This window comes from Symphalangus syndactylus, chromosome 1, assembly GCF_028878055.3.
Source record: "Symphalangus syndactylus isolate Jambi chromosome 1, NHGRI_mSymSyn1-v2.1_pri, whole genome shotgun sequence".
Classification (NCBI taxonomy): domain Eukaryota; kingdom Metazoa; phylum Chordata; class Mammalia; order Primates; family Hylobatidae; genus Symphalangus; species Symphalangus syndactylus.
In genome coordinates this window covers 102,706,942-102,729,113 of record NC_072423.2, presented here as the reverse complement: position 1 = coordinate 102,729,113, position 22,172 = coordinate 102,706,942, and the positions used below count along the sequence as shown (strand labels likewise).

General features: G+C 49.0%; 1 protein-coding gene and 1 long non-coding RNA gene across 5 annotated transcripts in view; one reads left to right on the top strand and one right to left on the bottom strand.

Annotated features, from left to right (window-relative positions):
• The window catches only part of FLNB (filamin B), a 164,849-nt gene extending 144,139 nt beyond the window's left edge, over positions 1 to 20,710 (top strand). For all 4 annotated transcript variants that reach the window (XM_055272443.2, XM_055272427.2, XM_055272436.2 and 1 more), the window contains 8 exons: positions 1,572 to 1,838; positions 2,997 to 3,134; positions 4,168 to 4,283; positions 7,776 to 7,908; positions 11,681 to 11,857; positions 16,918 to 17,136; positions 18,076 to 18,279; positions 19,064 to 20,710. In XM_055272443.2, the coding sequence (XP_055128418.2) occupies positions 1,572 to 1,838; positions 2,997 to 3,134; positions 4,168 to 4,283; positions 7,776 to 7,908; positions 11,681 to 11,857; positions 16,918 to 17,136; positions 18,076 to 18,279; positions 19,064 to 19,251 (1,442 nt within the window). In that variant the 3' untranslated portion in view covers positions 19,252 to 20,710. The remainder of the gene's footprint in view (positions 1 to 1,571; positions 1,839 to 2,996; positions 3,135 to 4,167; positions 4,284 to 7,775; positions 7,909 to 11,680; positions 11,858 to 16,917; positions 17,137 to 18,075; positions 18,280 to 19,063) is intronic.
• LOC134737465 (uncharacterized) lies at positions 10,533 to 19,124 on the bottom strand. Its single transcript, XR_010122392.1, has 3 exons — positions 18,983 to 19,124; positions 10,920 to 14,646; positions 10,533 to 10,618 (listed from the first exon to the last, which is right to left on the bottom strand). It is a non-coding gene; the product is annotated as an uncharacterized lncRNA (long non-coding RNA).
• Positions 20,711 to 22,172: the final 1,462 nt, after the last annotated feature.

Sequence of the window (22,172 nt, the reverse complement as noted above, 5' to 3'; positions counted from 1 at the left end):
ACATTTGCCACCCTGTGCTCAGGCTGTGGACCAATGCCCAGGAGTGGGCTGGGCTGGTGCATTTCAGATGCTGCCATGCCTTGGCAGACTGCCCTCCACATTTCTCCATACTCCCCCACCAGCACTGGGGCTGTCTCCTTCTCACTTTGGCCAACCTGATGGAAAAATACGGCCTGCAGTGTTCAGTTTCATATCTTTGATTACTAGTGATGTGTACTGTGTTTTCTTTTCATTTGCTTTACATTTCTCATTTGGCAAAATTTCTGTTCTCTGCTTATTTCTTGAGGAGCTAGCAAGTATCTGCAGTGTGGACGTTTACCCTTTCTCTTAAGCCTCTTCCAGCTCTTGGCCATTTTGTTATTCTTTTAGTTACTTAGTACCAGATGACTCTGGGTGAGGCTCGATTTTCCTCTCATTACCCAAATGATCCTCTGGGAGATCCCCTCCTCCTTAATGGAGGACAGCTCACTAACTTCAGATGTCCTCCAGACCCAGGTTTTGCAGGGCATCTTCGTCAGTTTGGGCTACTATAGCAAAATCACATGAACTAGGTGGCAACCAACAGAAATGTATGCCTCACAGTTGTGGAGGCCGGAAGTCCAAGATCAGGTGCCAGCATGGCCAGATTGTGGTGAGGGCCCTCTTCCAGGCTGCAGACTGACAGCGTCCCCTTGTATCCTCACACGCTGGAGAGCGGAGGGAACAAGCTGTCTGGGACACTTACAAGGACACTGACCCCATCACAGGGTCGCTCCACTTTCATGACCTTATCTAATCCTAATTGCCTCCCCAAGGCCCCACCTCTTAATCCCGTCACATTGTTGGGGGTAGGGTTTCAATATTTGAATTTTGGAGGGACACAAACATTCAGTTCATAACATGGGTGACCCTCTTTTCAACCTCCCTTCCCTTTTCTGTCCTCAGGGGTCAGAGTCATGAACTGCTCTGCCCAGATCCTGTGGGGCTGGAGGGTGCAGTTTCATACTGGCTCTAGGTGATGGCAGTGCTCTATGCCCCGCATGCGGCCGCCTGGCCTCACCACGGCAGTGCAGGCACAGTCGTTGGCATGACGTGAGCAGCTCACGTAGAGTGATGTGGTCTTGCGTCCTAGCGCTGGTGACCCGAGACATTGCTTTTCTGAAAGTGTGGCCCCTGGTCTTTGGTTTGCTCAAAGCTTTGCTCACGCATGGTTTCCCGTTTGCCATTGGGACTGACATATGTTCACCTTTTTCTCTAACTTTGTCTTGTTGCCTAAAAGAAATGCCAAAGCTTCTTGATGGTAAGGGATGACGGCTCTTGTTTTCTACCCTTACCTACCTGTGGAAAGGAGCCCGTCTGTGCATGATGGATGACCACGTCACCTTTGGCAAAAAGTCTCAGTGTCCCCAGCATGGGTGGCCTGAAGGGCCCTGCCCACTCCATGCTGTCCACAGGAGGGAAGGAAGCCTGGGCACCCCACGTCCACCAGGCTGCATACACCTTGCTCTCAGCTGCTTGCCCTGCATGTCCTTCCCTGTCTCAGGCCCTTGCGCTAACCCTCTTCTCTCCCCCAACCTCCCTCCCTCTTTCAGAAATTAACAGCAGTGATATGTCGGCCCACGTCACCAGCCCCTCTGGCCGTGTGACTGAGGCAGAGATTGTGCCCATGGGGAAGAACTCGCACTGCGTCCGGTTTGTGCCCCAGGAGATGGGCGTGCACACGGTCAGCGTCAAGTACCGTGGGCAGCACGTCACTGGCAGCCCCTTCCAGTTCACCGTGGGGCCACTTGGTGAAGGAGGCGCTCACAAGGTGCGGGCAGGAGGCCCTGGCCTGGAGAGAGGAGAAGCGGGAGTCCCAGGTGAGCATTCCGGGCAGGATTTTCACTTGGGAAGAATAGAGTTGAGCCCAGGCAGTGTGGGCACCCACACACTTTTTTGCCCCGTTCGAAAGAGAAGAATTCTGATGGGTGGCATTAAGGGGCATTCTTTAAAACAAGGCATCTGTGACTAAGTCTGGCACACTTTGTGACTAAGCTTTGCTCACTTACGTAAAGACAAACAGGTTTCTTACTGGGAGCCTCCTTGGAGCCTGTAACTTACTAGTGTGCACCTGAGTCTCTAACTGGGGAGCAGAGTAATACGGTTTCCAGAGCATCTTTTCAGGGCTGATGTTCTGTGGAACACACTAGAAAGCTACAAAACTGACTGTAAGCATCCTTTCCTATGGTTGCTGCTGGTGGGAAGATCTGTGGGGAAAAAATGGAACATTCTCATCTTTTTCTGGCTTGGTTAAGGTGTATTCATTTTTTTAAATTTTTATTTAATTTTTTTTTCTCTCTTTTTTTGTTTGTTAGAGATGGGGTCCCACTGTCTTGCTCAGGCTGGTCTTGAACTCCCGGGCTCAAGTGATCCTCCTGCCTTGGCCTCCTAAAGTGCTGGGATTACAGGCATGAGCCACTGCGCCCGGCCGGTTAAGATGTATTCAGGGCTGGGTGTGGTGGCTCACACCTGTAATTCTAGCACTTTGCAAGGCCGAGGCAGGCAAATTGCCTGAGCTCAGGAGTTCAAGACCAGCCTGGGCAACACAGTGAAACCCCATCTTATCAAAGTATAAAAGAAATTAGCTGGGCGTGGCAGCATGAGCCTGTAGTCCCAGCTACTAGGGAGGCTGAGGCAGGAGAATTGCTTGAACCCAGGAGATGGAGCTTGCAGTGAGCTGAGATCGCACCACTGCAGTGCAGCCTGGGCAGCAGAGCAAGACTCCGTCAAAAAAAAAAAAAAAAAAAAAGACATGTCTTCGGAGGACTCCAGATGTCCTATGAATTTAGTTATCGCTAGTGATGCTTAGGAAACTTCAACAATGGACCTTGGACCTTGCTTGGGTTCTACTTGGGGTTGGAGAAAGAGGAAAGGGCTAGCAACAAACGAAACCTAGCGCTGCAGGTTTGAACAAGAATGGAAGAGGGCCAGGGGCTCCGCAGGGCTCAGTCACTAACCAGGTTTCTCTTTGCTCTCAGCGGAGTTCAGCATTTGGACCCGGGAAGCAGGCGCTGGAGGCCTCTCCATCGCTGTTGAGGGCCCCAGTAAGGCCGAGATTACATTCGATGACCATAAAAATGGGTCGTGCGGTGTGTCTTATATTGCCCAAGAGCCTGGTATGTATTCAGGGTTCACAAGAGGACATTTTCCTTGTTTGAACATGGTAAGGTTGCAAGGAACAGAAATCCATCAAGTTTGCTGAAGTCATTGAGGAATCTATGTGTATGGGCACATGGGACAGCTTCGTAGAAATCCAGTTGCAAGATACACGGCCAGACCTCTTAAGGGTGGGAACGCTTGTTCTGGTTGCCTTTTGCCTTTCTCCATTAGCCTCTCTGCTTCTTGCTTTCATTCAATTGCTCCATTCTTTCCACCGACCAGCCTCTGTCTGCCCACCCATGGCTACCCTGGCTGGCTGCCCCAGAAGAGTGGCCTTGGCATCTGAGCTCCCTCTAGCAGGAGTTCTTAACCTTTTATGTGCCATTGACTCTTTCCATCTGGCGAAGCCTAATGGGGACTGTTCTTGGGATAATGTTTTAAAATACATAAAATGAAATATGTCACATTATAAAGGAAATCATTGATATTAAAGTACAGTTAACCAAAATCTTACAACAACAAATATGCAACATAGAAACATGCATATCTTTGTTAATACATTAAATCATACGATTTGGTGACAGTATATTAACTGTCATCAAAGTGACAAAGTAATAAGTGAAAATGATATGTCAAAATAACAGTAAAATGACATAAAAATCTATGATTTTTAATGGTGATATAAGTCATATGTACTTATAATGTGCTGTGATTTCTTGTCAACATTTCTGAAGAAAGGAAATGGTAAATTTCAGTTAGAGGATGGTGAAAATTAAAACGTAATTTTTTCCTCATTCAAGTCCATGGATCTCCTGAATTCAATACAGGCCATTTGGGGACCCTGTGAGCCCCGGTTAAGAGTTCCTGGCCTTACCCCACTAAAGAAATCATATCAGGCCAGCCTCAGCCAGGCACCTCCCACTCAACCAATCAGTTGTGGCCACTGAGGAGGCCTGGGTCTCTCTGAAGGCATTTTAGCCCTTAGTGAGAAGCAAGAGGCCACTCTGGGTCCAGAGTCTCTGAAATGATGGGACTTTCCTGTCCTCATAGGTAACTACGAGGTGTCCATCAAGTTCAATGATGAGCACATCCCGGAAAGCCCCTACCTGGTGCCGGTCATCGCGCCCTCCGACGACGCCCGCCGCCTCACTGTTATGAGCCTTCAGGTGAGATGCAAGGAAGCATCCATCTCCTTGGCCGCAGGCCACCAGTGAGACCCCTGGACTCCTGAGGCCGCTTCAATGTCCCCTTAGGTGCTGAGGCCCCTTTTCACATTTCGACCGCAGATGTCACCCAGTCACTGGGGAGCTTTCCTGTGGCAGAGTCAACTCCCCATACACTTAGGGCAGATGACACTTGGGGTGAGCAAAAACAGAGCCACAGTCAACAATACACCTTAATGTTTGGGGACAAGTTTGTTTTTAAAGGTTTATTTAAGAGAAACAAAGGAAGCCTGTTCATAATTGGTTAAGGGATAACAAGGGCTTTCAAAACAAAACCAACACAAAAATAACAGTGCAGTGATGTTTTAGCCTGCTGTTGTTGGCTGCCTTTCCTCAAGAAAGTCAGTTGCAATGTATTATGATTCATTAATAAGTGTGCAGGGAACTATGTTAAGAGCTTTATCAGTGTTACCTCAGTAAATCCTTGCAATAGCCTGACAAGTAGGTTCTCTTGACCCCATTTTAATGATGGAAAAACAGAGATACAAGGAGATTTTGTCCACTGGGAACCAGCTAGTATGAGGCAGAACAGGGGCAGTGTGGCTTCAGAACCTGTATTTTTGTTTGTTTGTTGTCGTTGTTGAGGCAGAGTCTCGCTATGTCATCCAGGCTGGAGTGCAGTGGCATGATCTTGGCTCACTGAAACCTCTGCCTCCCAGGTTCAAGTGATTCTTCAGCCTCAGCCTCCTAAGTAGCTGAGACTCCAGGCACGCGCCATCACACCCAGCTAATTTTTGTATTTTTTGTAGAGATGGGGTTGCACCATGTTGGCCAGGCTGGTCTCAAACTCCTGACCTGAGGTGATCGCCCCACTCAACCTCCCAAAGTGCTGGGATTACAGACGTGAGCCACTGTGCCCGGCCAGAACCTGTGCCCTTAACGGCAACCTCTCTAACCCCCACCTGACGTTATGGCACACGGTTGCATAGTCCATCCCATTAGGATACCAGGAGATGCAACATTTTTCCTCGTCCTAAACAGGTCACTTAATTCAAGGTTGCACTAGCACCTTCAGCCAAACTAAGAACCATCAGGGATGCCTCTGGGTTTTTGCCCAGGACACTGAAAAATAATTAGGTGTCTGAACTGGGAGTAGCAATTAAGTTGTGAAATAACATCGAAATCCCAAAGTATGATTTCTGGGTAAGACTTTCTAAATAGCCTTGAGCTGCCCCCAGTTCTTGAAAATATTGGATTCATTAAAATCCAATCTGATGTCTAAGACTGGTGATATCATTGGCTCTAGTTCCATACACTTGGTTTACATTTGAGATTCTAATCTTACTCTGAGGGGAACTGGGATACCTCCAGTTGTTCCAAACATTAGTGTTTCATTTAGAGACGTAAACAGAATCCAAACCAGACTCAGTCCACACATTGAAGCGGCCTCATCCAGAGAATACCAAGGGTACTAACTGGTTACTGTGGTGTAGATGTTTTTCTTGTGTTTCATTTAAAGGCTTCTTAACAGAAGTGTCTTTTGTGGCCAACTTAACTAAAACCTACGGAGGGAGATAAACCCAGCACTTGTTGAGGGCAGGAGCTGCCCTCATGCATCTCGAAGATTTCTTTCGAATCTTCCGAGGCATTTATCTCCCTCTTGAGGATTTAGTGGCAAGCGGATTCAGGTAATGTAAATGATTCTGTGTAAAAGGAGCTGGTTTGGAATAATCCTCTCCAGGAAACTTCTGTAGAGTCCTCTCATCATAGCTGGGTCATAAATGTTTCAGTAAGTGCACAGCAGGCTGTTTCTCAAGCTTTTGTAACCAGCTGCTGCCACAGGAGGGGTGTGTTCGTCAGCATTGCCCCCTGTTCTTCCCGGGTCATTTGATGCCGAGTGATATGTAAATTATTGATCAGAGATTTCGCGGAGGCCCACGCAGCAACATCTGGTGCTGGTTAGCAAAGAGAGGCATGTATCATTTTGTCTTGCTTTTGAGACTTTTTAGGAAATTGGAGTAGGCTGGCACTTGGGGTGGGGGCGGGATGGGAGTGATCTGGTGACCAAAGACCCTCTAATTCTGTGTTCCGTCCTCCCTCCTCAGTCTATATCCCCTAGGGCAGCACAGTCCAATAGTAGGTTCTGCAGTGATCAAAATGCTTCAAATCTATGCTATGCAGCATGATAACCACTACCCATATGTGACTATTGAACATCTGAAATGTGGCCAGAGGAACCAAGGAGCTGGATGTTTAGTTTTATTTAAGTGCATTAAATTGAAATATATGTATATATGGCCACGTGGCTGGTGACTACCAAATTAGCCAGTGCAGCTTTGGGACGTTGCCATGAAGATGTGGTTCTTGGGCCAGTTCTTGGACCTCAGCATCACCTGAGAACTTCAGTCCCAGACCCACTGGATCAGAATCTGCATTTGCATTTTAATAAGTTCTCCAGATGGTTTGCTTACACATTAAGTGTGAGCCATGCTGCTTTAGAGTTATTGCCTGAGGAGTGGCTGTCTGACCAATTCTAAATCAAAATTACTGACTTGTAAAATGCTGCCGTTCAGGATTGGCTAGTCTTAAAGTATCTCAAATGTTGTTGCTCAGCTTTGTTCTTAACCATCTGAACTTCTGATCCCCTCCTCCCAGAAGAGGAGATAGTTTCCAAGACAAAGTATGGGGAGTGAAACTGATCCAGGGAACTGATCAAAAGCTATGTCTTTCTATGGCTTCTTGTGGGGATACAACCTCTAAATGCATATTAATATTTAATAATAAGCTGACGTTTTCGAGCCTCTCTGTGTATGGGCCAGACCCTGTGATGAATGTTTTGCATGCACAGCTTCATTTGATCATATAAACAAAAATATGCCCTTGAGATAGATCGTTATTATGCCCATTTTACAGATGAGGAAACCGAGACTCAAAGAGGTTTGGCACCCTAGATATATAGCTGGGAAACGGTAGGAAATCCAGATCCAGCTGATTCTTAACTGCTATGGAGTACTGCCTTCTTTGCACACGTAGCCCTTTATAATATGTTCCTCCAGGTCTGCCCTTGAGATAACAAACAGCATAACATAAAACTGTGTTCGTGTTCATGAGTGCGTGACTTTGTTAGCTGCAGTATCCTCTTAAAAGAGGATACTTTTTTGACCTGGAACATCCTGGGTTTTCTGGCCTGCACAGGTGTTATTTTGGATGCTAAGATGATAGTCCTTTTGACCAGGATGTCTCAAGTATCCAAACCCAGAAATCATCTCTTCCAGGCTGAATCAAGATGGTTTGCATAGGAGACCATGCAGATGCACGTCTCTGCTGTCTTACGTTAAAAATGCAGAATGGCTCACCTGCTCTTTTGTTGTCATATGTTATATAGAAAAACCTATTTGCATGAGAACTGTCACCCACAGTTTTGGGTAGGGTCAGTCTGTGCCACTGAGCAGGAACGCCGAGGGCCATAACCTGTCTAATGTATTAAATTCTCAGGAATCGGGATTAAAAGTTAACCAGCCAGCATCCTTTGCTATAAGGTTGAATGGTGCAAAAGGCAAGATTGATGCAAAGGTGCACAGCCCCTCTGGAGCCGTGGAGGAGTGCCACGTGTCTGAGCTGGAGCCAGGTGAGCAGGAGGCCTGCTGGGGGGTCCCAGCACCAGCACTTTCCAGCAGAATGTTCCTGTAAGTGTGTGTCCCAAAGGAGGGCTGATCAGTTTCATTACTGACAGTGAGCCTCTGAATTCCCTTTGCTGTTGCCAGATATTGTTTATAAATTAGGGTTTAAACATGTGCCAGGGATAGGCAGACCCTTTACGCTGGGAGAGAATGCTCATTCTTTCTTTGTTTTTTAAACAAATGCTGGGCTGGGTGCAGTGCCTTAACCTGGGAGGTCAAGGCTGCAGTGAGCTATGATGCAGTGAGCTATGATTGTGCCACTGAACTCCAGCCTGGGTGACAGAGTGAGACCCTGTCTCCAAAAAAAAAAAAAAGAAAAAAACAAAAAACACATACACACAACACAAAAACAAATGCTTCTTTGTTTTCTGTTAGTTTTTCAGATTCCTTTTGCATGACATTCATCATGATTTTTCTTTCATATTGTAACAACATCTTACAGATTTTTATTCGTTGACCTTATGACACGAGTAAGCATATTTTGATCTCACTTTACTCTAAGAAAAGTAGGTTAATGTTCTGTAAATTTAAAAAAGAAAATCTGGGTCTCTAGGCCCTAATGTCCTAAGATTTTTCTTGCTTGGTGCGCTGGTATATGGAATTCTCTGATTTAATCAACTTTAAAGAGACAGTGTTACCGGTGAACATAATAAATTTATTAAGTGTCAGAAACTTGAAGGAAGGTATAAGGCTCAAAGAGTTGCTCAAAGTTTAGTGAAGCCCTGGCCAAAAAGCAGATGATGACCCCAGATGATCACTAGTACCACAGGAGAACTGAGAAGCAAATGGTGAAGATGGTCAGAGCAGGAGAGAGAAATAGTTGCTGCCTTGTTGAGTTCAGGAGGGCTTCTCAGAGGAGGTGACATTTGATATGGGCCTTGATGTATGAGGGGGAGACCTATGATTACTGCCTTATAGGGCGTTTGTTGTGTGCCTGGCTATATTTGTATAGTGTAGTTGGAAATCTAGGCTCTGATCAGGCCTGGTGGCTCACACCTGTAATCCCAGCACTTTGGGAGGATCAGTTGAGCCCAGGAGTTTGGGACCAACCTGGGTAACATAGTGAGACCCCTTCCCTACAAAAAAATAAAATAAAATAAAAAAATTAGCCAGGCATGGTGGCACACACCTGTAGTCTACTTGTGGGGGATGAGGTGGGAGGATTGCTTATGTCCAGGAGGTCGAGACTGCTGTGAGCTGTGATCATGCCATTGCACTCCAGCCTGGGTAACACAGCAAGACCCTGTCTCAAAAAGAAAGAAAAAGGAATGTAGGCTCTGTCTGAACATTTAGATCTATGTTTCCTAGTAGGCAAAAAGGCACTGGGGAGCCTCAGGAGGAACAAGTGTGAAGGATGGGGTCAGATCCCGGTTTTAGTCTGAAAGGCCAAGTGGCGAGCTGTTGCTCCCAGAGTGGTCCATTTGAGGAAGCAGTGGCACTGGAAATGGAGAGGAGGGACTTGAGGCCAGAGATCTATGGTGGCCATAGAGAGTGAAAGAGAGAATCCATTCCAAAATGTTCCATGTAGCTTGGTGATTGGGTTGGAAGATGACAGTGCAGTTATCAGAACTAGGGCCAGCCAGGCAGAGGGTGGGTGAGGATTGGTCAGGGCCTTAAAGGATTTGACATTTTACTTTGAGGGGTTTTGAAGGATCCCCAATACCCAAATGGAGATGTTTACTAGATCACTGTGAGGTTTGGTGGCCTCAGCCCCAACAGTCCCTCACTGGGTACCCTCCCTCTTCTCTTAAAGCCAATGTGCTTCAGGGGAAGCTGGCTCCAGCCCAGACAGGATTTGAACCCCTACAGATGTATGAGATCATTAGCATGACACAGTTACTATTGATTGCAAATTACAGAATACCCAGCTCAAGCCAACTCACACAGTAAAGGGGCCCAGTAAGTCGCATAACTGGAAAGTTCAAGACATCCAGGACAGGTTTCAGCTATTTGATTTGGTCATTGAGCTGTGCCCTGCAAGGCCTCAAATATCTCTGCTGTTCTGCTTTGTGGGCCTGGTTCTGGCCTTCCTCTTGGTGGCAGGATGGCCTTCCTCTTGGTGGCAGGATGGCTGCAGCAGCACCAGATGTCCCACCTTCACGCCACATCAGTTAAGAGAGACACCCTCTCAGGATTCTTAGAAGTCGAGAGGCTCCTTTCCCAGAAGTCTCCAGCACATCTCCCTTCCCATCTCACTGACCTGGACACATGCCCAATGCTGAATCGTTTCCTGTGGCTAAAGAAATGCCATGTGCTCATTGACTAAGGCTTATAGCGAAGAAGGATTTTTCCCTGATCCACTCAGGGACCACACCTGGACATGGCGGTGGAACCGGCTTCCCCTAAAACACATTGGCTTTAAGGGAGGCGGATGGGGACTGTTGGGGGATGTTCAGTGCCAAAGGACGTAGGGTGCACAGCTCCATGGAGATGCACCTCTGTGGAGACCTCCAGAGGCAGGGAGAAGAGCTTTGGGGAACACAAATTCTGAGAGGGATGAAGAGTACTAGGTGCCAGCAAGAGACCGAGAGACTACCTGGAGAGGTAGGAGGAGAGCAGGCTTTGCACCCTGGGCAGGAGGGCTTCAAGGAGGAAGCGGCAGTCAGGTGGTGCACAATGGGTAGATGTCCTAGGTGCCCACTTCACTTAACAGACTACCTTGCGCCGGGCGCGGTGGCTCACGCTTGTAACCCCAGCACTTTGGGAGGCCGAGGCGGGCAGATCACGAGGTCAGGAGATCGAGACCACAGTGAAACCCCGTCTCTACCAAAAATACAAAAAATTAGCCAGGCGTGGTGGCGGGCGCCTGTAGTCCCAGCTACTCGGAGAGGCTGAGGCAGGAGAATGGCGTGAACCCGGGAGGCGGAGCTTGCAGTGAGCCGAGATGGCGCCACTGCACTCCAGCCTGGGTGACAGAGCAAGACTCCGTCTCAAAAAAAAAAAAAAAAAAACAGACTACCTTGCTACATGCTGTGACCCAAACGCACAGCCAAAAACCTGCCCTGTGGGGCAGTTCCTAGCTTTGAGCTTAATTAAGGAGCATTAATGCCAGTTGGAACCATTTTTTTCCCCTTCAAGTGGCCAAATAGAGAAACGTAGAAGAAGTGAGGTTTTCTTTTTTCCCTTCATATATATTCTTTTTTATTTCTTGTTATACCTTCCCAAAACAGAGATATTCAACAGTAGTTAGAATGGCCATCTCCCAACATTTAAAAAAAAACTGAACCCCCAATGGGTGAACAAAGTAAAGAGTAGTAACCTAGAGTTTAGCTGAGTAAGCCACTGTGGAGTCTTAAGTGGTGAGGTCTTCCAATTTCAGAGTGATGTGTCTTCAACTTGTATCATCATTTTAGTGGAAAAACATAATTTAATTTTGGTGAAATGAGATTCATCTTGTGACAGGATTAGTAACAGCATTCACGGAATTTCACGTTGAAGAAGTGAGGTTTTCTAAAGAAAGGAAGTGTTGTTCTGAGGCAGGGGTCAGGGTCTTGTCCTGTGTTTATAGGATTCGCGATGTGGATGCGTTTCCCTTGGGGCTGATGAGGGATACCCAGGGGTCTGTCTGGTTCTGAAATCCAGGATGCTGAGTGCCAGGCTCCCTGTAGAACTGTTGATTTTAAATGGGCCATCTCGGCTTGGCCTCCATCCTTTGTCCTCACCGAACTTGGGGGCGTCCATTTGCTTGATTTCACCCTGTGCCTTTGCTCATTCTCCTAGATAAGTATGCTGTTCGCTTCATCCCTCATGAGAATGGTGTCCACACCATCGATGTCAAGTTCAATGGGAGCCACGTGGTTGGAAGCCCCTTCAAAGTGCGCGTTGGGGAGCCTGGACAAGCGGGGAACCCTGCCCTGGTGTCCGCCTATGGCGCGGGACTCGAAGGGGGCACCACAGGTAACCCACTCCTCTGCTTCTTGAAGCCTTAACTGAACCAGCTCCAGGGACCAAGCCAGATGGAAATCCTCAAGCCCCATGGAAGCTTTTTACACCCGCTCCCCATGGAAACTGGGGTCAGGCACACTTCGGAGGCGCTTGCTGTCCAAAGCTGTTTTGGGAGTTGCGGTTTGACCCGCGATAAATCCAGAGTGAGAGCTTGATGGCCGTGTTATCACACCTCATTATTGTTAGTTGTGATTCAGATTCCTTCCTCTGCCAAGTTTCTTGACTTTCAGAACAGGATGCTGATAGTCAGGGAACACAGCACAGTGTCATTAATTCTGAGGGTTTCTTTGCCTGCACAGAATTCATGATGCATCCAAGTGGGCTCCTACCCATCTGTTCTTTCATGGTACCGGGCTCCCAGAAATGCACTGAAGCAGCAGTAAGACCTGTCCCAGCCTATCTTCTCCTCTTTTTACTCTCAGATCTTAATGGAGGAGGAGAAAAGACTGAAATGTTCAAAGAATTCTGAAGCTTTTTGGACACATTACAATTTATTTTTATTCTGTGCCACAGATGGGACACGTTTGATTATGAAAAATACAGGCAGTGAAGAAGTAAATAAAGTGGGACTCGTTCCATCTTCTCTCCTCCTCCCCCACCTGGGTCCAGAAGCAAACGGCTCTGGGAAGGGAGGACCTTCACCCTGTCTGTCATCTCATTGTCTGTTTGCATTCTTGGTTGCTGGGTTGGTTAGCTAATTGGTTCATTAGACAAGCAGACACAGAGTTTTGCTTTTGTCTTACAGAAAGGATCTTACTATATCTACTGTGTGGTATAGCTTGTGTTTTTGCTTTGACATCTTAAAGATCTTTCCATGTCAGAACAGATCTTCCCCTCCTTTTCCTGGCTGTAGTGAGAATTCCTGCTGTGAATCAGTTATTTGAACAGGTGGCATCGGGTGGTGCGCAGTGAGTGTGTCACTGTTATGGAGGCTGCCAGGGTGGAGAGTCGGTCCTTAGTCTCTGCAGGGGAAGTGCGCAGTGTGGACTCACTGGGGCATGTTTGCATTTGGTGTTACTTTGGACCCTCTTGGGAAAGCGGTATGTCCTGGTTTCTTGAGTCTCTTGCGTGTGTACCCCTACCCCACATAAGGAGAGTGGGATGGAGCAGATTTGCCTCCCAGGGGTGAGGGGTGAGTGGCTGCATGGTTGCCTGGCATCCAGCCCCAGGAGCAAGTGTCCTGTGTGGCCAAGGGGCCCTCTCCAGGTGCAGGAGTGACTGGTGGGCTGGCAGGCTGCCCGGGACTCTGGCCAGAGCAGTGGCCTCAGCAAAGCCACCCACAGGGGTGGTGTGAGTGCTGCCAGACTCCCCAGGCAAATCCAGTCTGGCTCCACCCTGAACTCTGGGCCTGTGGCTTGCCTTTTGTGAAAGGCATGGTATCATTTTACCGTTAAGTGATGTCCATTTTACAGATGTGGAAAGTGAGATGCAGAGGTTGAGTCACTCCCCCAAACAAACACTCCCCGAAAAAACAGTTCAGCTGGGAGGAGGCAGAACCAGGAATTAATCTACATCTGTGACCTCAGAGCCTATGTGCTGAACCCCCGAGCTTGGCCCCCTCTCTAAGTGGCTGGCTCACCCAGAGGCAGTGGCTGCATCCCCAGCCCACTTTGGGGGTGTCCTAAACCAGGACCCCTGTCCACCCAGCTACTCAGGAGTACTTTCCAGGCAGCAGTGCTGGCACTTGGGCCCTGACAAGGTACTCACCTTTGAGGGCCCAGGTGGGGTCCTCTAGGCACTTGGAGCGCGTGGCAGGCTTCAGGCCAGGCCCCACAGCAGCGGCTGGGGTCTCCCACACTGGCCAGGAAGCATCTCACCCTCCTGCTGGCTCACGCCGCTGTGCCTGGGCCCTCTCCCATTTCCTTTTGGCTGTTCGCACACCTTTTTGGGAGCTTGGGTTTCAGGCTGTGCTCTGCAAGTGCTGGGCGCTGCTGAGAGAAGGAGCTGCTCTTGAGAGAAGCTCCCCGCCAGGAGGGGAGAGGTACAGAACCGCCTGCTTCAAACCCTGTGTAAATATTGCTCTTGTCACAGGGAAGGCGCCTTGTTTTTCCAGCCCTCCTGCTCCCAAGCCTTTCCCTAAATATCTATTCTGAGATTACACAGCTGCAGTGTGCATGGAATGAAAAGGTATCTGTGCTTGGCCGCCAGAGCGCCCAGTATCCTGACCTTCTGAACAAAGCAAACCTCTCTCTGTTTTTATGGGTGAGTTTGCTGTATCTCTTGGCTCAAGCTTTAAATGGTCCATTCTGTAGATTTTGGAGTAGGGGAATGTGGAGAATTTGAGGCGGGACCCTGCTGGAGGAGGCTTGAGAGGCTGGGAGATAGATCAAGGAGCTCCAGATTCTTTGGAGCCGCTGAGCAATTTTCCTAATGAAATGATCCAGGAACCCCAGTGTGCTCGGGGTATACCAGAAGGGCCTCCTTCCTTCCTTACCTGCCTTGAAGAACATGTGGTGCTGCGTTTAACATGCATTAAACTCACAGGAACTGAGCTGGACTTATTTGAGGGGGTGGGGGAAGACTGCTGCGCCCAGAGATGTTTTGTGGTGTTAGATACAGGTTATAGCTAGAGGCGGCGGTGAGAGACTTCTGCTTGTGGATTTTTTTTCTTCCATCTTCTCTCAGGTAAGTGCTTTAGCTCCAAGTTGGACAGACTTTATGTTTAAATCCCAGTTCTGCTGGTCCCCAGCTATGTGACTCCAGATGAATTATCTGACTTCACTGTGCCTCTGCTTCCTTTCCTGTAAAACAGGAATAATAACGGGACCCACCTAATAGGCTTGTTTGGAGCCGCAGAGGAGGTAACAGCCAAGTAGTAGCTCTTGTCCCATAACCCCTGATTTCTCTTTTCCCACCTCGTCTTCCCTGCCCCTTTGGGCCCTCACAGTCAAGATGAACTGATTTTTGGTTGGTCAAAATATTGCATTAGGGCCAAATGGGTGCAGTGGCTCATGCCTGTAATCCAAGCACTTTGGGAGGCCGAGGCAGGAGGATTGCTTGAGGCCAGGAGTTTGAGACCAGCCTGGGTGACATAGTAAAACTCCATCTCTACAAAAAAAAAAAAATTTAAAGACGAACTTAGGAATGAAACAGCTTGTTAAAAAATGGTGGAACTTTCCCCTGCAGCCACATCATTTCATCTTCACTTTGAAAATATCTTTTTGGCCTGGCACAGTGGCTCATGCCTGTAATTCCAGCACTTTGGGAGGTGGAGGTGGGAGGATCACTTGAGCCTAGGAGTTTGAGACCAGCCCAGGCAACAACAGCAAAACCCCATCTCTACAAAAAAATTTAAAAATTAGCCAGGTGTGGTGGTGCATGCCTGAAGTCCCAGCTACTTTGGAGGCTGAGGCAGGAGGATGGCTTGAGCCTGGAAGATTGAGGCTGCAGTGAGCTGTGATCATGCCACTGTACTCCAGCCTGGGCAACAGAGGAAGACTTTATCTCAAAAAAAATATTAATAATAAGGCCTGGTGCGTTGGCTCATGCCTGTAATCCCAGCACTTTGGGAGACCAAGGTGGGCAGATCACTTGAGGTCAGGAGCTCAAGACCAGCCTGGCCAACATGGTAAGACCCCATCTCTACTAAAGAAATACAAAAATTAGCTGGGCATGGTGGCAAGTGCCTATAATCCCAGCTACTCAGGAAGCTGAGGCGGGAGAATCGCTTGAACCTGGGAGGCGGAGGTTGCAGTGAGCCAAGATCGTGATACTGCACTCCAGCCTGGGCAGCAGAGTGAGACTCTATCTCAATCAGTCAATCAATAAAATATCTTTCCTTATCACCTTACAGCTGCTTCCTGGATGGACACTCTGCTTCCTTGTTGCTCACCTCCCGCTTCTTCCCTACGTAGCCCCCGGCCTCAGAGCTGCTGCTTGAGGGGCTTCTTGGCTGCACAGATTAGATACCATGATGAGGTTGAGATAGTGTGGGGGGTGGACCTTGGGGCAGGAGCCTCAAGAGCTTCCAGGAACAGCTGGGTTGTGTTTGAGAGTTGCACGATAGCAGCTCTTTTGTTTTTATTGATATCCAGAACAATAATTCTTTCTCTGAACTAGGAGCTATAATTAAACCAAAATATTTCCCAGCTGGGGCAGTGTCTAGGGCTCTGGCAGAAGCACAGCCCTGCATGGGGATAATATGCCAGGCATGCCCCATAGAGGGCACTGTAGTGGGCATGCGCCAGACCTGATGACTGAAGGAGGCTCTCCCTGGGCCAGCTAAGTTGTCTCAGGGCTGCAGTTAGGGGATCTGAGGCAGCTCCACTGTCCATCCAGGGGTCAAGAGATGAGCCTGGCACCAGAGCCGTGCAGACATGGTTCAAATCTGGCTCTACCACTTTCTGGTTGTGTAGCGTGACTGGCCCCCTCCCTGAGCCGCAGAGTCATTTGTGAAGCAGGAATCACAGAAAGGATTCCATATCACATGTGTAAATCGTGCTGTGCACAGGACCTGGAGCCGGAGTGGGGCACGCATGCCCCGTCAGCAGGAGCTGCTGTTTTGTTCCTGTGCTTGTTGCTGGAATTCGCGGCAAAGTGGGTGGGCTGGCAGGTCACAGTGGCTGCACCCAGTCTGCAGCACAGTGCCTGGGGTGAGGGCTGAGGAGGAAGGGAGGAGACGCTTGGCCTCCCTGGCCTCTCCAAGTCTACCCAGAGAAGAAAGGATGGTCAGAGGGGCCCACGCCTCCCCCACACCCCTGGAGGGTTCTCTCCTCTGGGCATAAGCCACAATGGCTTATGCCCAGAGGAGAGAACAGGGTGTCCAGGCTGTTGGTGCTTGTGGGCGAAATGTCAGCCGTGCTCCTCCTGCCTTGGCCTGGAAAAGGGAGCCCCCACCCCTCAGGGCCTGTGGTTCTCTCTGCCAGAAGTTCAGAGCTAGTGCCAGTGGGTTCCCATGCCCCCAGGGTGAGCCCTCTGTAAGGGGATCTATGTGTGTCCCTCACCACGGCCTCAGTGCTCCCAGGAAAGCCCTCCAAGCCATCAACACAGCATTTTCTATTCCTTTCTCCCAGGTATCCAGTCGGAATTCTTTATTAACACCACCCGAGCAGGTCCAGGGACATTATCCGTCACCATTGAAGGCCCGTCCAAGGTTAAAATGGATTGCCAGGAAACACCTGAAGGGTACAAAGTCATGTACACCCCCATGGCTCCTGGTAACTACCTGATCAGCGTCAAATACGGTGGGCCCAACCACATCGTGGGCAGTCCCTTCAAGGCCAAGGTGACAGGTAACAATCAACCACCTTCGGAGTTACTCTCCCTTGCTGGGGAAGCTGGTTTTGTCAGATCAATCATAGTGGAAACTATGGATGGTTTTAGATGTGTTAAAGCTACTTTGAACTTTGAATGTCAGTAAATAGTATGAGATGTCAGAGGGCAGTGTTTGAAACTTACAAAAGTCCACAGAGTGGAGCCGTGCAGAAGTTGAGAAAGCGTGTTAGGATGTTAGGTGGTTTTCTGTCTCCAACAGGAAAGAATACATATTGAAATCTTATGTATTTGTTTAGATCAGGGCCTGGAAAATCCCCTCATTTCTAATTTTCACTTGAAAAATAATCAAAAGGTTTTCCTATACTTATAAAAATGTGTCTCCCCCAAAACACTGGAAAAAATACCAAACTATGAAAACCACTTCACAGCCACCACCCAAGGTAACCACCATAAACACTGTAGTAAATCCCTTCCACACATCATGATTCACTGTTACATAAAGAATGTAGGTTCATCGCAGAAAAATTAGAAAATTCAGAAAGAAAAATCATCCTTTCTCATCCACAGAATCATTTTTTGATATTTCATTATATGTCATCACAAACTTTTACACTGCTTGTACATAGACTATTTTATGTAAATAGAAAGATGTGAATTCCACAGGCACATCTTTGGTGGGTGGGGGGTGGGGGGATTGGGAGGTTCTCGGCCTTGTCAGCCAAGGCCAGACTCATCCATTTGCCCAGAAAGCCAGATCCTAGTTGTATGGGGGTGGGATCCCAGGGGCTTAGAAGACATTATGGGTGTGATATATGGGTGTAGTGGCTTTTGTATCCAGGTGTTGGGGTGCGTGGGCTCTCCTAGGGTTACTGTGTAGGGTACTCGCCTGTCCTCTGGCAGAGAGATCCCTCTTGATCTAGCCATTCATGCCTGTCCCCCTCCCTCCTGTATCTTAGGCCAGCGTCTAGTTAGCCCCGGCTCAGCCAACGAGACCTCATCCATCCTGGTAGAGTCAGTGACCAGGTCTTCTACAGAGACCTGCTATAGCGCCATTCCCAAGGCATCCTCGGACGCCAGCAAGGTGACCTCTAAGGGGGCAGGGCTCTCAAAGGCCTTTGTGGGCCAGAAGAGTTCCTTCCTGGTGGACTGCAGCAAAGCTGGTAGGTGTCTGGGCCTTTTCAAGGGTGGGGTGGGGCAGGGGCAGGCTGGGCACCCTGGGTACACTGGCCTTCCCTGCTGAGGTCTCCTGCAGTGCCCACCCCGATGTAACCCAGCCATTTGCAAGTAACCATGTTCATGACCCTGTCCTCCTGCACTTAATATTTTTAAATGATTTCCTTCTCTTTTGCCATTTGAACTTGGGTATTTATTTGGGTTTCAAGGGTCGGTTGCCTGGGTTCTGGCATCCAGTACACCTAGGCTGGAAACCTGGTACCGCCACTTCATTCATTCATTCGTTTGTTCATAAAACTTATTTAGCCATGTGACCTTGGAAAGTTATTAAATCTCTTTCCAAAAGTCAGTTTCCACTTCGGAAGTACCTTCCTTAAGGTGCTTGTGAGAGTAAACAAGAAGATTCTCATAGCCAACACTTAGAATAGCCCTTACTGTGTGCTAGGGTTTGACACCCATAACTCCTTAAACCTCACAACTAGTTCGTGAGGTATGTGCTGTTCTCATTCCCTGTTTACAGATGGGGAAGCTGAGCTAGGGAGAGGTGAGATTCCGGTCCAAGGTCACCCAGGTAGCAAGTGGCAGGGCAGGGATTCGAACCCACACCATCAGGCTCTACGAGCCTCTGCTTGTAATTGCCACACTCTCCCACCTCTCAGGGGCCCCAGGATTATCACGGAAGCACCTTACCTTTGGCTCTCATACTCCCTCCTCTTCCTGTGCCTGTCCTGGCGCATCCGGATGGAGTAACCACATTCTTTTGCCTCCTAGGCTCCAACATGCTGCTGATTGGGGTCCATGGGCCCACCACCCCCTGCGAGGAGGTCTCCATGAAGCACGTAGGCAACCAGCAATACAATGTCACATACGTTGTCAAGGAGAGGGGCGATTATGTGCTGGCTGTGAAGTGGGGGGAGGAACACATCCCTGGCAGCCCTTTTCATGTCACAGTGCCTTAAAACAGTTTTCTCAAATCCTGGGGAGAGTTCTTGTGGTTGCTTTTGTTGCTTGTTTGTAATTCATTTTATACAAAGCCCTCCAGCCTGTTTGTGGGGCTGAAACCCCATCCCTAAAATATTGCTGTTCTGAAGTGCCTTCAGAAATGAGTCCTAGACTGGACTCTTGAGGGACATATTGGAGAATCTTAAGAAATGCAAGCTTGTTGCAGTGGGCTGAGAAGATCCGGAGTACACTAGGTGCAAACCAGAACTCTTGGTGGAACAGACCACCCACTGCAGCAGACAGACCAGGAACACAATGAGACTGACGTTTCAAAAAACAAAACTGGCTAGCCTGAGCTGCTGGTTCACTCTTCAGCATTTATGAAAAAAGGCTAGGGGAAGATGGGCAGAGAAAAAGGGGACGCCTAGTTTGGTTGTCATTTGGCAAAGGAGATGACTTCAAATCTGCTTAATCTCTTCCAGTGCCCGTGTTAATGTATTTGGCTATGAGATCACTAGCACTGCTTTACCGCTCCCCATGGCCAGCACCCCCGTGCTCTGTGGCCTTCTTACACTTCTCAGAGGGCAGAGTGGATTTGGTGGCAGCCGGGCCCACATGTCTCCCAAGTACCTGTCCCCTCGCTCTGATGATTATCTCTTGCAGAGTCACCACACGAGACCATCCCGGCAGTCATGGTTTTGCTTTAGTTTTCCAAGTCTGTTGCAGTCCCTTCCTTGGTCTGAAGAAATTCTGCAGTGGCGAGCAGTTCCCCACTTGCCAAAGATCCCTTTTAAGCAACACTAGCCCTTGTTTTTAACACACGCTGCAGCCCTTCATCAGCCTGGGGAGTCTTACCAAAATGTTTAAAGTGACCTCAGAGGGGCCCGTGGATTAGCGCCCTCATCCCAAGGCCCGTCCCATGACATAACACTCCACACCTGCCCCAGCCAGCTTCGTGGGTCACTTTTTCTGGAAAATAATGATCTGTACAGACAGGACAGAATGAAACTCCTGCGGCTCTTTGGTCTGAAAGTTGGGAATGGTGGAGGGAGCTACGGCAGCAGCTTATTGGTGGTCTTTTCACCATTTGGCAGAACAGTGAGAGCTGCATGGTGCAGAAATCCAGAAACGAGGTGTAGGGAATTTTGCCTGCCTTCCTGCAGACCTGAGCTGGCTTTGGAATGAGGTTGAAGTGTCAGGGACGTTGCCTGAGCCCAAATGTGTAGTGTGGTCTGGGCAGGCGGACCTTTAGGGTCTGCTGCTTAGTCCTGAGGAAGTGGCCACTGTTGTGGCGGGTGTAGTATCTGGGGCGAGTGTTGGGGGTAAAAGCCCACCCTACAGAAACTGGAACAGCCCGGAGCCTGATGTGAAAGGACCACGGGTGTTGTAAGCTGGGACATGGAAGCCAAACTGGAATCAAACGCCGACTGTAAATTGTATCTTATAACTTATTAAATAAAACATTTGCTCCGTAAATTTCCCTTGGTGTTCTTGGATGATGTCGCTTCTGAATAAATTGTTTAATCCTAGCAGTTCAACACCACCAGCCTGGGTAACACAGCAAGACCCAGCCTCTACAAAAAATTAAAAAATTAGCCAGCATGGTAATGCATGCCTGTAGTCCCAGCTACTTGGGAGGTGGAGGCAGGAGGATCGCTTGAGCCTGAGAGGCTAAGGTTGCAGTGAGCTGTGGTTGCAACCCTGCACTCTAGCCTGGGCAACAGAGCAAGACAGTGTAACACACACACACACACACACACACACACACACACACACACGCACACGCACATCTTTGGAGCCCCAGACCAGCTCTCCCAACCCCTGCCTTGAGGGACACAAGACTAGCAACTTGTTTTGACAGTGAACCTGGGCTCTTTTTGTTGGGGGGTGGGGGTGGTAAACAAGAAGCTGTCACCTGTCACCCTGCTGTGCTTATTGTTGCTGCTGTCTTCCCCTCCCTTTGCCTCTGTTTCTCTTTTTTTTTTTTTTTTAATTTTCCTTTTTTGAGACAGAGTCTCACTCTGTTGCCCAGGCTGGAGTGCGGTGGCGGGATCTCTGCTCACTGCAACCTCCGCCTCCCAGGTTCAAGCGATTCTTCTGCCTCAGCCTCCCAAGTAGCTGGGACTACAGGCGTGCGCCACCATGCCTGGCTAATTTTTGTCTTTTTAGTAGAGATATGGTTTCGCCGTGTTGGCCAGGCTGGTCTTGAACTCCTGACCTCCAGTGATCTGCCCTGCCTTGGTCTCCCAAAGTGCTGTATTACAGGCGTCAACCACTGCGACTGGCTTGTTTCTCCTTTTTCTAGAAGAGCTTCTGATTGCTGAATGCTTAGGAGGTACCTAGCACCCCTCCTCCACCTCCGCCTCCTCCCCACCCCACAGCAGTGATACTGCTTTACAGATGGCACTACCAGCTCAGATGCTGCAATGACATGTTTGCAGATACAAAGCTCACTTGGGGGCAGACCCTGGGCCCCTGCCTTCTTGACCTCAGAGTGCTAGCTCTACCCCCTGGTGATACCGCTGTGGAAACAGGAGTCCCCAGATAGGCCCTGGCAGGTGCCATGGTGATGGGAAATCACTACTGGGCCCCCAGCCCTCCAGATGGGGGTTGGGGGTGGAGAGAAAAGCAGGGAAGGGAGACTGGATTCTTCTGACACCTGGCTGTCAATTGGGATCAATTTTTTGTCTCTCAGAGGAGGGAGGAAGAGAGTGGAGGAAAGGTCCTCTCCTCCCAGAGGGAGCAGGCTTATCTGTGGCCTGCACCAGGAAGCACTGCTTCCTGGACTCCTATCTGAGAAGGTCCGTGGGCTTCTGGATTCTGCAGTGGCGGGCAGTTCCCCCACTTGTCAAAGAGTCCATTCAGGCTCTGCCCGGTGGGGTCTGGCCGGGCCGCAGTATCATGCTAGTTTGCCCACGGAGGAGCACAGGGCGCAGCC